Below are 14175 nucleotides of genomic sequence, written 5' to 3'. Positions count from 1 at the left end.
TGTTACATAAATATTTGCAGTCAGTTATAATTAATTACAAAATATTTGATAACTTAACAATTAAAGTTACATTATTTTATAATTATTTTGCTATAAAATTAATTTCATTCTAATTTTAATTTTTAAAAGTAAATTTAACAAACATGAAAATTATACATAAAGGAAAAAAAAATTTGTTCATATATATAATTTTATACTTCAAAATTATTATTTTTATTTAAATATAATATAACTGTAATGCAAATAAATTTTATTAAGCATAAATATTAATCCAAATAAAATATATTTATTTATAGATCTCTTAATAATTATATTTAGTTTTTATAAATATTGAAAAATATTTTCCATAATATAGTTTTTATATAATTATGATCAAGATTTTTTTTTTTAATTTAAATAAATTGATTTTTTCTTATTGGGTTCAAAAGCTACAAATTTTAGGGTTTGAAGATAAGTCAATGGTTTTAAAAACAATCGTTCATCAAATACCTTAAATCTAGTGATTGGTCTATAAAAAACTAAACAATCAAGTGGTTTGGACTTGTACGCTAAACTTTGGCCTCAACTCTCAGCCACTAAGGTAAACGGAGTTTAATGTTAGCGGTTAGCAGCCAGTGATTCAAATACCAAAAATTGACAGTTAAAAATCTCTACATAATTTTGTATCATTATTAATAAATTTAAAAAACTTATTAAAAATTATATTTAACAAATATTTATAAAAAAATCAAAAGTTAAAAGCTTAACCGCTCAATCAAATCAGCACAAAATATTTTGTCAACAATACGAATGATAATAGTTATTTTTCGGGTACTTATTTCATTAAATTTATTAAAATAAATTTAAATAGTATGTAATTGAGTTTAAAATTGAATTCAGATTTATTAAAGGACTTTTATATGTTGAATATATGTTTTTAAAAATTTTTTTATGTAAATAATCAATTAAATATAAAATATATAATTTTTAATAATTTTTATATATTATATTTTAAATAAATAGTATAAATATTTTATAGAATTATTAAATTTTAAATTACAAGTTATTAACGAAAATATATTTTATATGAATTGTTAATTAAAATATATAAAATTAAATAAATTTAAATATTATTTAATAATAAAAATCAAGTTTAAGATAAATTTTGATAATTTAAAATAAATTTTATTTAAATTTAAATGGAATCAAATATTAAAAATAATAATTAGATTTAAATTTGGAGAGTGATTTTGGTAAATACAATTAGTTCAAATTTCAATTTTTGAGGAGAAGCTTTAGTGGAAGAATTTTCCTTTTTTAATATAATTGTTACTAATAAAAAAATTGAAATTCTTTCTTATAAACGCAATTAGAAATTTTCATAATCAAGTTAATACTAATTTTTAGTGATGAAGTCAGCTCTTTTCTTGGTTTTTGGTTGCTTGCGTGCCGTGGAGCTAGGGGTGGCCACGGTTCAAGAACCGGCGGTTACGGTTCCTGAACCGCCGGTTCAGGTTTAATAAAATCATGAACCTGAACTAAACCGTCATGGGAGGGTTTGAAAGACGGTTCCTGAACCGCCGGTTCCGGTTCGAGCCCCGGTTTAAAACGGTTTAAGAGACGGTTCAAAAAATGACAGTTTAAAACGTTTTGAATGACGGTTTGGAAGCGATTTTGGAGCGGTTTAAGAGCGATTTAAAGGAAAAAATTAGAGGAAAATTTTATTGATTTATAGTTTAAGTTATATTTGTAAAAATATTTTAATTTTTCTTAGAAATCTTTTAATCAAAATAAATTAAGAATAAAAAGAATAAAATTAACTTATTTTTAAGAAAAAATTAATAAGCAAAGACTTGAACTTATTAAAAACTAGAGATGAAATTAATTTAAAAAAAATTAGAAAAATGTGCATGAACTTAATTTTGCCTATGTATCCCTTTAGGATTTAGATGAATCAAAATTTTCAGTTATAGGTTGAGAGAAGGGAGATTGAGGTGGTTTGGTAATGTGAAGCATAGACATAGGAAAATTCTAGTTAGACATGTAGAGCACATTGAGTTAGATAATAGAAAGAAAAGAATAGGTAGACCTAAACTAACTTAAAGGAGAATAGTACAACATGACCTAAAAGTATTACACATTTCCGATAATTTAACCCAAAATCGTTTAAAGTGGAGAAAGAGAATCCATATAGCCGACCCAATAAATTTTTGGGATAAAAGCTTAGTTGAATTGAGTTGAGTTGAGTATTACTTGCCCTTTTTTAAAAAATTATATGATAATTGATAATTAAAAAAATATATAAAAAAAAATCAAAATAGAAGGTATTGAAAATTTTATTGAATATATAAAATAATAACAGAGTAATTGATATAGCATTAAAAATTTTAGTGAGCATATAAAATAATATAGTAGGAGAATTATAAAAGTATTGAGAATTAAAAGGAGTGTAGAAAATAATTATTTAGAAAATTTGAGAGAAATTAAAAGAGTATTGAGAATTAAAGAGTGTAGAAAACAATTGTGTAGAGAATTAATGATATATATATATATATATATATATATATATATATATATATATATATATATATATATAAATGAATTAGGAGTGGAGTGGGGTATTTATTGAATTTTTTTGTATTTAAATCACTAGTTCGGTCCGGTTTAGAACTATCGGTTCAATCCGGTTCACGGTTTCTAAAAATATGAACTGAACCAAAGCGTAAAAAGCGGTTTCGGTCGTTTTGATCCGATTTGGCCACCCCTACGTGGAGCGTGTGTTCGTGATAGGAGCTGTTTCATGTGCCCGTGACTATGGTAAAGGAACAACAGGTCACGCGCGATACAAGTCGTGAAAAGCTGACGTAGATGTCATTTGATTTGAGTGTCTTAATCTCCGTATTATGTGTGCACATCAACCTCCATCACACATTTTGCAACTTGCAAGCTTCATTGTACATAATAAATTGCATGCAAACAAATCATTCATGCGAAATCAGTTGAGTTTGTATGTATATATATATACACCCAGTGTAAGAATACATATAAAACCATGTGGCACTTAGTTTGAACTCTTTCAAGACAAGTTAGCCAAGTGAATTTCACAATAATTTATCCTATAAGATAAGTATATTAACATGGCTTAGCAAGTCAATTGAGGAAAATATCACAATCATCGTATATGAATAAGCATCTCAAGCATAATAAAGAACGAGGTATAAATATATCAAAAATAAGCTACTTATTTCATTTATTTATCACAATCAGTACAATTAGATTGTTTATCCTTACATCACTTGTAGGCAGGGACGAAACTTACAAGGAGTAGCGAGATAGAAATTCACCATACTAGTGGCTAGCTATATCAGTTGCTCCATGGTAGTCAATTAGTCACTCCCTCCTAAAGAATGTTAGAAACACAATGGAGTGTGGTAGGAGGAGACATCATTATACTTGAATTATTACACCCCTAAAATTACATAAATGGAATTAAATACAAAATATTCCCTTAAATCCCTAAAATTTATATTTTACTATCCAAACTTCTAACTCCCTGACATTATATATATATTACATTTTCCATGGGTGTTATTGGTATCAGAGCCTATTCTATTGTGAATGTTTGTAAGATCTATGGACCGAGAGGGAGAATCGCTAATAGCAAAGAAACTGCTCTCTAAATCTTGAAAAATAAATAAATAATTAAAGAAATAAATAAAAGTAAAAGAAAGAACAGAAATAAACAGAATGAAATTAAATGTATGAAAAATATATATACATATATTCAATAGGCGGTAGGGCTAGTCTGTTATGAATATATATACATATATTTATGCAGAATAGGCTGTATAACCAGCCATAATCATACAAAAAAATTAATATTTGTAATTTTGTAAAGAGATTTCAAAGAAACTTACTTTGAAATTTTATAAACTTTTGTAAGTTTTGTACAAAGGTTTTAGAGATTGTAATTGCTGGTAGGTATTACGAGAGTTGCTCAGCACATGAGCTTTCTAGTATCTACTACAAAGAAATTACAAAGGTTTTGTAGAGAGGCAGAGGTTAGGAAGGACGGGTGATCTTCCTGGTGGAGGATGACCTTCTTGCTTCTTCTTCGCCTCTGGTTTTGTAAGAGAGCTTGGATGAAGGATGGAGAATTGCCAAACTAGAGAGGTTGTGTGAATGAGAGAGATGCCCAAGCTAGGAAGATGCCCCCTTCTTGAGTAAGAGCCTCCTTAAATAGAAGTAGCTGATGGCATATTTTGTAATTTTAGAGTCTCTGAACAATGTCTGCCACTTGCCTTCTTCACGTGTGAATAGTGATTCTTATCTCCTTCACATGTGAAAAGTAAAAGTGAACAATACAAAAGGTGACAGGTGAACAGTATCCTATCAGGTTTTGAAGGATGTCGAGTTTTGAAGGATAAAGTAAAGTAAAAAGAATAGTACACAAATAGAAAATTAAACAAAAGAGAAATAAAAGTAAAAGTAAAGGAATGAAGAACGAAAAGATAGTTTTGCTATCATAAATTTCTTTTGCTGGTCTTTCTCATACTTTTTTTTTTGAAATTGGAGTGGAGCTGGGACCACCCCTTCTTATCCCTCCATCATGTTTTGTAAATTGTACCATGTCTCATCGTCCTCGCTCATCTCATCTTTTGACGAGTCAGATGGGAAGTCATCATCCTTTTCATATTGAATTATTTCAATAGGAAAAGGTTGTGGAGCTGGCAAATGTTCATAATGAACAAATATCTATGAATTGGTATATATTTTGGATAGTGATATCTTTGCCAGTTGTTGACAACTGTCTATGCTCGCCATTTGTTAAACTGAGTAAGATGGTCTTCATGTTTGCATGGCCACTCTGGAGGATGATAGAGAGATAGAATTTTTGTATCCAGATAAAAGCAATGGATTGCTTATTGTAGCTCTCTATTTGCTAGTGCTTTTGGAGGTGTTGAAATGATTTGTATATTAACTGGTTTTTGAAAAAACAGTAGTCTTCTTACTTCTCTGAGGACTTTGTTTCCTAAAAACCTTGCTTCTTCACAATCAGATTTTGTAACTCAGACTGCAACTAACATACCACACTTGACTAGCTGTTTTGGATCAGGATATCGGATTCCTGATAGCCAAGCTACTGTGAAGCAAGGGATGCTGAAATCTAAGCTGTGTTCACAATTTGGATAGGCAATAGGAATCCTATTAGGATGTTCCTGAGTATAATGAAAATGAGATCTTGAATAGTACTCTCATTCCCATGACCATTCATTGTAATTATGCTGATTGCGTTTTGTAAAATTAAAACAGTTTTGAAATAGATCCAGTTGTTCTTTTGTTCTGAACTGGATGATGCTTTGTAGGATTTTTTCTCGGATCTCTTGAGGAAGACCATTAAGAACCTGTTGTCTAAATTTCTTCATATGACACCGGGCTTGAAATTCTTCTAAAGACCTGTTTGCATCAAGTGAAGTAAAAATGACTTCACTATGGTGGTAATTTTTCTCATTGACCAGTGGGGCCAATGGTAATTTTACACTAGAATCTAGTGGGGATCCTAAGCCTTCAGGTTTTTATTTTTGTATTTTTACACTAGAACCCAGTGGGGATCCTAGGCCTTCAGTTACCTTTTTTTGTAATTCAAGGTGATGATTTTGGTAAATAGATGTATGGGTCTAATGGATTAATTCTGGATGTATGAGTATTTTTGAAAATTTATTTTTGTAAAAACTCGATGAATGATTGAGCTACTAGAATATGATCCTCATGATTCTTAATTCTACTAATAAGGTCAGCCACATATTTATTAGTCTCTTCAAACTCAATACAAAGAGCATTGAGAGTTGTTACTCCAAATCTTTTGTTTTGTATTAAAGTCCAAAGATTATCCAATAAACATTGGTGCCTTTCTGAAGGAGTATATGCAGTTCTGACTACATTAATTCTGAATTTTTGAGCAAGGGTTTTGAAAGAACTATGGGTCCAAAGTGGACCAAATCACCACTGTTTGAAGATCCTGCCATTTGCAAAAACTCACAGGAATTAGTTTGAAATAAGTAATAATTTTTGAAATCAGAATCATTTTGTAAATAAATATCTTTTTGGAAATTCTATCTTGTTTTCTATGCCAAAACATTATTTGATTATCATAAATAGAATAGGCTTTTATGATATCCAAATTCTTTATTTTGGGTTTTTCAATGAAAGGAAAAACAAGATTTTTATTTTTTATTTTAAAAGAAATACTATCATAGTTTACTTTGTAGGGAGTTATCAAATTAATGAATGGTGTCCCTAAAATAACTCTATGATTTATATCTCTTACCAAAACAAATGAAGCTTTTAGAAGAAGATTTGAATTAGCTATCGAAGCTTCGGTTTTATATTTGATTTTTATTTTGGAATTGTTTGCTGCTGAAATATTTTCTTTTATTTCTTCATAGAAACGTTTTGGAACAATACCTTCTTTAATACAGTTTAAATTTGCACCTGTATCAAATAAGGTAATTATATCAATTTTGAAATCTTTTGAGAAAACTATTGTCAATTTTATCAAATATTTTCTAAAAAAAGATCTCATTAAGGATGGAAAAAAAATATTTTTGAGCTTTTTCAAAATTTTCAAGATTTTGAATTTTCAAACTATCTTCTTCATCTTGTTCAGATTCTTCTTTAGTTTGTTTTGAAAGCAGAAGCTGGGTTGCTTCTGAGTCCTGTGCCTATTTTTCTCTAAGCTGTTTAAGCTCAACCTTAATGGTTTTTATTTCTTCTTGAAGGCTTTGGACTAAAATTGTTGTTTGTTTTGGAGTCTTCTTTCTACCTAATATGGCTGTAAGGTCATATGTCTTTTTACCAATAGAAGGCAGAATAAAAGGGTTTTGTACTGGTTTTTCTTCAAAAGATTTTAAAGTTTATCTAAAAATTCTTTTTGTAGTTGAGGATCCTGAACTTGTGCAAGAATTTTTAGAAGCAACTTTTGATCTTTTGTAAGAACATTTATTTTTAATTTAGTTTTTGTAGGTAGTTCATTCTCCATTTCAGAATTTGAACTAGATGATGAAGTTGTAATTAATTCATCAATAAGGCTTCTTCACTGTCTGTGTATTCAGAAAAGCTGGACTCACTTCCAGTTTTAACTAGCAGAGCGGTTATTTTATTAATAAGTTCTTCCTCCAGTTATAGTTCATGAAGTTTTTTTAATTAACTTGCAATAATTTGAAGTATAGCCTTTTTTCTCACACTCATAGCAAGTAAGACTTCTGATATCTATTTTAGATTTAGAACTAGGTTTACTAGTCTTTTTTGAAAGTTTTTTTGTAATAAGAATCTTTTTCTAGTTTTGAAGGAGTTTTGTATTTTTGGGATGATTTTTTGTAAGATTTTCTACTATAACTTCCTCCACAATCTGGAGTAGGATTTTTTTATTCTTATTTCAAATTGTTTGCAGAAAGATTCTAACTCTTGGCGAGTTTTCTTCATCTCCCATTTTAAATGTTTTTATAACTTCAAATCCTGACAAATTTTTAATCCTTCTTTTTGGGTGAGACTAATTAGTTCACCATAGGTTAATTGATTATACGGGATTTGATTTCTGAATACTTGATTTTATTCCCAACTCTTTCTCCTAAAATGATTGGAAGTCCTGCAAGGAATTTTTCTTGTCAAAAGGGTTGATTAGAATATTCTCTAAGCATTACCCTAGTAAGAAAAGTGTTTTTGTAATACTGAAAATCACTCAGTTTTTTGCATTTAAGATTTGAAAGGAGTTCAGCGTTTTTATCCTTAAGATGAGACGGATTACCTAGAAATGTAAGAAAATTGTTACAATCAAGGTGGCTACTTTATCTGGGTTTATTTGGCCTAACTCATCAAGAATAGGTGTACCATCTTTTTGAGTTTGTATGGAATCTAGAATTTCAAATTTTTGTAGGTTCGTGAGATGATAATCCCACCATCCTTTGACTTTGTCCTGAGAATCCTGCAATGAGAAGTTCAGCAATAGCTCGATCTGGAGTTCCTATTTGGGTTTTGTAAGCATTTACTGCCATGGTCATTTGCTGGAGCAAATTCAAGATGTTGTATTCATACATACTAATTCATAGACAGTAGAGGCATTAAATTTAGACTGTTTTCTATTCCTAAGTATGGAGCTGTTATTGGAATGGGCGATGCTACCCGTGGCTAATAAAGCCTATTGATTTATAAATTTCTTGGAGATTGGACTTCTTCATTTTGTACAGACTGGGTTTCTTAGCTTTGAATATCTGAATCTTTCTCTATTATATTGACACTTCTTTGAAAAGGTTGAGGTGTATCAGGTGCTACTGGAGTAGAAGTTGAATCTTCTAGCCTAGATTGCAAGTCTTTTAAAGCTTTTATAAATTCGGATTGATTATTGTTTTGTAAATCTTTCTCACTATTTTTGAAAACTTGGAAAGGTTTGAAGACTGGATTTTTTAATTTTGTATCAGGCTTAGTTTCAACATGGGAAATTGCAGCCTGTTGGGCTTGTTCAATTGTTTTTGTAAATCTTTCTCACTATTTTTGGAAACTTGGAAAGGTTTGAAGATTGGATTTTTTTAATTTTGTATCAGGCTTAGTTTCAACAAGGGAAATTGCAGCCTGTTGGGCTTGTTCAATTTTTTGTAATTGCTTACCTATAGTATGCAAATGAGCATTTGTAAAATTATTCTAATGAATAATATTTTTTATATTCACAGAATTGTCTTCATTTACATTTTTGTAAGGGGCTGCTTCTACAGATTGGTCTAAATGGGGAATCTTTATCTTCCTAAGAGGAGGATGTTCAGATTGTATTTTTCTTTTATCTGAAATTTTCGATTCAGAAGTTTTATTTCTGATAGTAACAGGATTTACAGACTTTTCGTACTTTTTGAAAGTAGAGGCTTCTAACTTTCTTAGCTGAGCTTTAATCGCTTCAGTGAAATCAATTTAATTGTTTTGTAAATGCTGTTGATTAGATTTTGAAATTTGAGAATTTTTTGAAATTGGAATTGTTGATTTTGTAAATTTTTTGGAAAACGGATATAAAATATTGTTTTTGAAAGCATACATTTCAAACTAATCAAAGAATAGGATATGATCTTTGTATTGATTCACAAATTCATAAAACTTTCTTGGATTTCTTTTCATTGTTCCAAAAAATTTTTGAAAAACCATAACCTCTTTTTCTGGTTGTGGGGAGCATAAAAGTTATCATGTAAATATTTTCTATTTATTTCAAATTCCTTTTCAAGTACATTAAGTTCATTTGCAACATTTTCTGTGATGCCCGAAAAAGTAGGAGAAATTGGTTCTCCTACATGAAGTTCATTTATAAAATCTGATTGTAAAGAAGCAAGGTTTTTATGAAACAGAGTCCTCCATGAAGTAAGAAGACTACTGTTTTTTCAAAAACCAGTTAATATACAAATCATTTCAACACCTCTAGAAGTATTAGCAAATGGAGAGTTACAACAAGCAATTGGTCTTGAATAATACTCCCATTCCTATGACCATCCGTTGTGATTCTGCTGATTGTGTTTTGTAAAATTAAGATAGTTTTGAAATAAATCCAGTTGTTAGGAAGATGTGCCCTTCTTGAGTAAGAGCCTCCTTAAATAGAAGTAGCTGATAGCATGTTTTGTAATTTTGGAGTCTCTGAATAGTGTTTGCCACTTGCCTTCTTCATGTGTGAATAGTGATTCTTGTCTCCTTCACATGTGAAAAGTAAAAGTGAACAGTATAAAAGGTGACTTGTGAACAGTATCCTATCGGATTTTAAAAGATAAAGTAAAGTAAAAATAATAGTACAAAAATAGAAAATTAAACAAAAGAGAAATAAAAGTAAAAGTAAAGGAATGAAGAACATATATATATATATATATATATATATATATATATATATATATATATATATATATATATATATATATATATATATATATATATATAACCAATTTCTTATATATAACAAAAATTCATAAGTCAATCACTAATTTATCCTCTTAGGTGCTTTTTAATTTCAAACCATTTATTCTCTAAAGTTATATTTTATTAAAAAAATATCCTTTACATTTAAATTTTATGTTTAAATAATTATTTTTTAAATAATTATATAAAATTAATTTAGAGAATAAATTATTTTAAATTAAAAACAATTAATAATCAATTTAGATAATAATGACTAATTTATTAACAAAATTTAAGTTTAAGGATCAAATTATTACTTTAAAAAAAATCAAGAACTATGCAATGACCCCAAAATTAGGCTCGTTATTGTTACTAAGACTTTGGTTGACATCAGACTTTGAAGCTTGTAGCAATCCTAACATGCATATTTAACGTTTTAAAATATTGAATGACAATAATAATAAAATATTACTAAAACTACATGTCACAAAAGGAGTTTCACAAAAATACATATAAATATAATATAGCAAAATTGAGGTAATAAATCTCTACAACTCAGCCAAAATATGTTGACTCTGTCTTCACAATCTTCTACACTTGTCTCTAAAGGAGGAGATAAGAATAGAAAAGTGAGTTTAGGGCTTAGTGAATAAAAGTCTACTTAAAAAATAAAATATATTTGAATAAAAATATTCAAGTACATGAAAATGCAACATAACATGGATTTTCAAAATATAAACAAATCATACAATGTAATCATATCACTAGTGATTCTCCCATCTCATTTCCTTAATTATTTTTGTTTTATGGAATCAGAAGTGCCAATTTGGTTACAACTAAGATGGCAACGGGTCAAATTTTTGCAAGTACCCGATCCGATCAAATCCTAATAAGACGGATTGAGATAGTATATAATCAAGTCTGGATGAGTTCGAGTTTGAAAAATGTTTTAGAGCATCCGTTATCTGAACCCATTTATATAAAAAATTAATTAAATATAAAATATATATAATTTTTTATAATAATATTTATAATATTTATATATTTCATTTTATATAAAATGAATTTTATGAAATTATTAAAATTTTAAAATATAAATTATTAATAAAATAATTTTTTATGTAGATTATTAATTAAAATATAAAAAATTAAACCTGTTTTAGGTTTTTTCGAGTAATAAAAATTGAGTTTAGGACGGATTCGAATAGTTGAAAATAAATTTTAATCAGTTTTGAGACGAGTTCGGGTTTTAAAAATATTAATTTAGTTTGGGCTCGAGTTCAGGTAAGATAATTTTTACGGGCACCCTACCCATTGTCATCCCTAATTACGACCAAATTTCTTTTTTCTTAATATTCATATGTAAATGTCAGATACATAAAATTGTCTTCTTCAAACATCCCATAACATTTTATTAATGAAGTAATCGTGTATGCATGCCATTATTTTCTTTTTTCCATTAGGATGTAGCAAGTCATCTATAAACTATCAGCACATCATAAATAAATATGTAACACCTCAGTAATTTATGCAATAAAAATACCATTTCATTTAATTATACAATTGTAATAATAAAGATAAATTTAAATATTTATTTTTTAAAATAATTTTAAATAGGTTTACTCTTTGACTGGTCGACCCATTACTGCGAGCCTGGTTGGAGCCGGAAATAGAAGTTCAGCTAGCCCACATACAAATATTGACAGTTGATCATACTCTAACCATAATGTGACTACAACTACAAAAATAAAATTTATTTGTTAAAAATATAATATATATTTACTTCAAGAAGATAAAAAAGAATAAAATTTTAAATTTATAGTATTTAAAAAAATTACATAAAATCTTGTGCACCAATTATGTCAATAATAATATAAGAAATAAATAATTTAATTTAAATTAAAATCTTTTTATAATTATATTTTACAAAAAATTTCTATAATTTTTAGAGACTCAAAATATTAATTGTAATATTTATTATTATGATAAAAAAACTTAAAAATCTTTTTTAAAAAGGAAGAGATTTAGCAACATATATTTGACACTAAAAACTCTGTTTGTTTCACGAAAATTATTTATATATGAAATTTTTCGTGATAACATTTTTTATTATTTAGTTATAATATTAAAAATATAAATATATATATAAAAGTGTTTTCAAATTTTAATAAAATTATCAAGTTCTAAAGAATGGAAAGTGATTTCCTCCTTAAAATAACTTGATTTTCTCTTTGATCATAAGAATATTTTTTATTGACTTATTTTCTTAAATACTTCAAATATTAAAAAATATGAAAAATATTTTTTTAAAACAAACAAAGTTTAAATATATTAATATATATTAAATACTTACTTATCACAAATTATTTGAGGCACAAACTATGCACGTGCATGCTTCAAATGACTAATAAATTTAAATGGATAAAAAAAAGTGAATTTGCTAATCTTCTTACCATAAAAATAAATAAATTAGTTTTGCAAGTGCTGATAATCCAATTCGGGGGATACACTGAAACAAAGTTAAATATATGTCTTACGTTAAAAGCATGTGATTACCGTACCTACAATTTTTTCATTTATTGAAAAGTTTTTTTTTTCTTTAAAATGTTCAATTTAAGTATATAATATAAGCTATATTTAGCCGCCATAAAATCTAAAAGCTAAAAATCTGGTATATCTACCCAAAAACATAGGATCATTGACTAGAATCGAATGGCCACCTAGCCCATGCCCTTTCCAATACCATTACCTATCGAAACCACCAATCTCTCTCTCTCTCTCTCTCTCTCTCTCTCTCTCATGGCAGTCACCCCTCCTTGGTTCGTCAATGTACATTAATGGGGAAGCCAATGCCTCCAAGCAGCTCCGCTTCCTCATCAGATGACTCATCCAAATCGCCAATACCACCAGCACCACCACCTCTGCCGCTACGCGGAACCTTACAACAACCATCGGAGAAAAAGAAAAAACCAAAAGTTATTCGCGTCTTTCGCTCGGTTTTCCGATCTTTTCCTATCATAACTCCTGTATGCAAGCTTCCAGTCCTCCAAGGGATCTCGCTGGACGGTCAGCACCGATACGTTTCAGGCAATAGGGTGACCGGAACATTATTCGGGTATCGTAAAGGTAGGGTTAGCTTGTCCATACAAGAAAGTTCCAAGTGCTATCCTTCTTTAATCGTTGAGCTAGCTATACAAACCAATGTGTTGCAGAAGGAGCTAGGTTCAGGGATGGTGAGGATTGCCCTGGAATGCGAAAAGAGACCTGATAAAGACAAGGTTAGGCTATTAGATGAACCATTGTGGACCATGTTTTGCAATGGGAAAAAGAATGGTTATGGAGTGAAAAGGGACCCCACAGATGGAGATATCACAGTCATGGAGATCCTCAGGGCTGTTTCCATGGGGGCTGGAGTTTTGCCAGGGAATTCTGAGATTGAGGGTCCTGATGGGGAGCTTTCCTACATCAGGGCCCATTTTGATCGGGTGGTGGGTTCCAAGGATTCAGAGACTCTGTACATGATCAGCCCAGAAGGGAACAATGGGCCTGAGCTTAGTATATTCTTCGTCAGGGTTTGAGACTTAAATAACCATAAAGAATTTACTGTGGATTCCAAACACTATAAATATAACGAGATTCCTATAGTATATTTGTGTTTTAAATTTATAATAGATTAAATTTAAGTATTTTTTTTTTCTAAGGTTTTGTATTATTAGTGAGTGTAGATACAGATGAAGGGGAGGGGTTATTAGGTAGTGCCAGTTCTAACTAATAATCGAGGGAATGATTATCATTCAACATCTGATGTTTCAGTACAGAAATTGATCAAAAGTGACCAGAGGCATTGCTGATTATCCTTTTTTTTTTTCTTTTTTTTTAATGATTCATTCTTGTTTATGAAAGGAATAGCTTGTTTTCTTTTCCTCTTCAATCTTCCATGTTTCTGCCAATTACTTGAGGGGCATAAGCCATAATTTCTTTCTTTTCTCTATTTGGTAGTTGGATTACTTTATAATTTTTTGGATTTCCAAAATACTTCATAATTTGGAACTTTCTTATATCATTTAACTCTAAATATTAAGAGAAGAAGTTTTCTTTTATATATTTATGAACACAAATATTTCTAAAGTAATTTTATGCGTATAAAAGTTAAGCCTTATTCAAAATAATTTAAAGAGTATATTTCTCTATATTAAGAATTTAAATATTTTAAAATATTTTCTAATAAAATTAAATATCAGTTAAATAATGTTAATATTATAATATTAATATAACATCAAA

The 14175-nt window shown here is 28.8% G+C and overlaps 1 protein-coding gene across 1 annotated transcript; it reads left to right on the top strand.

The window, feature by feature from the left end:
* The first annotated feature begins 12643 nt into the window (after positions 1 to 12643).
* On the top strand, positions 12644 to 13730 carry LOC110657816 (protein MIZU-KUSSEI 1-like). Its single transcript, XM_021815180.2, has one exon. It carries the CDS (start codon positions 12732 to 12734, stop codon positions 13470 to 13472), a length of 741 nt encoding a protein of 246 aa, XP_021670872.1. The 5' UTR covers positions 12644 to 12731; the 3' UTR covers positions 13473 to 13730.
* Positions 13731 to 14175: the final 445 nt, after the last annotated feature.

The sequence above is a fragment of the Hevea brasiliensis genome, chromosome 10, assembly GCF_030052815.1.
Source record: "Hevea brasiliensis isolate MT/VB/25A 57/8 chromosome 10, ASM3005281v1, whole genome shotgun sequence".
In the NCBI taxonomy this organism is placed as follows: domain Eukaryota; kingdom Viridiplantae; phylum Streptophyta; class Magnoliopsida; order Malpighiales; family Euphorbiaceae; genus Hevea; species Hevea brasiliensis.
Note: the sequence above shows the minus strand (reverse complement) of the source record. Positions and strands in the feature narration are given on the sequence as shown.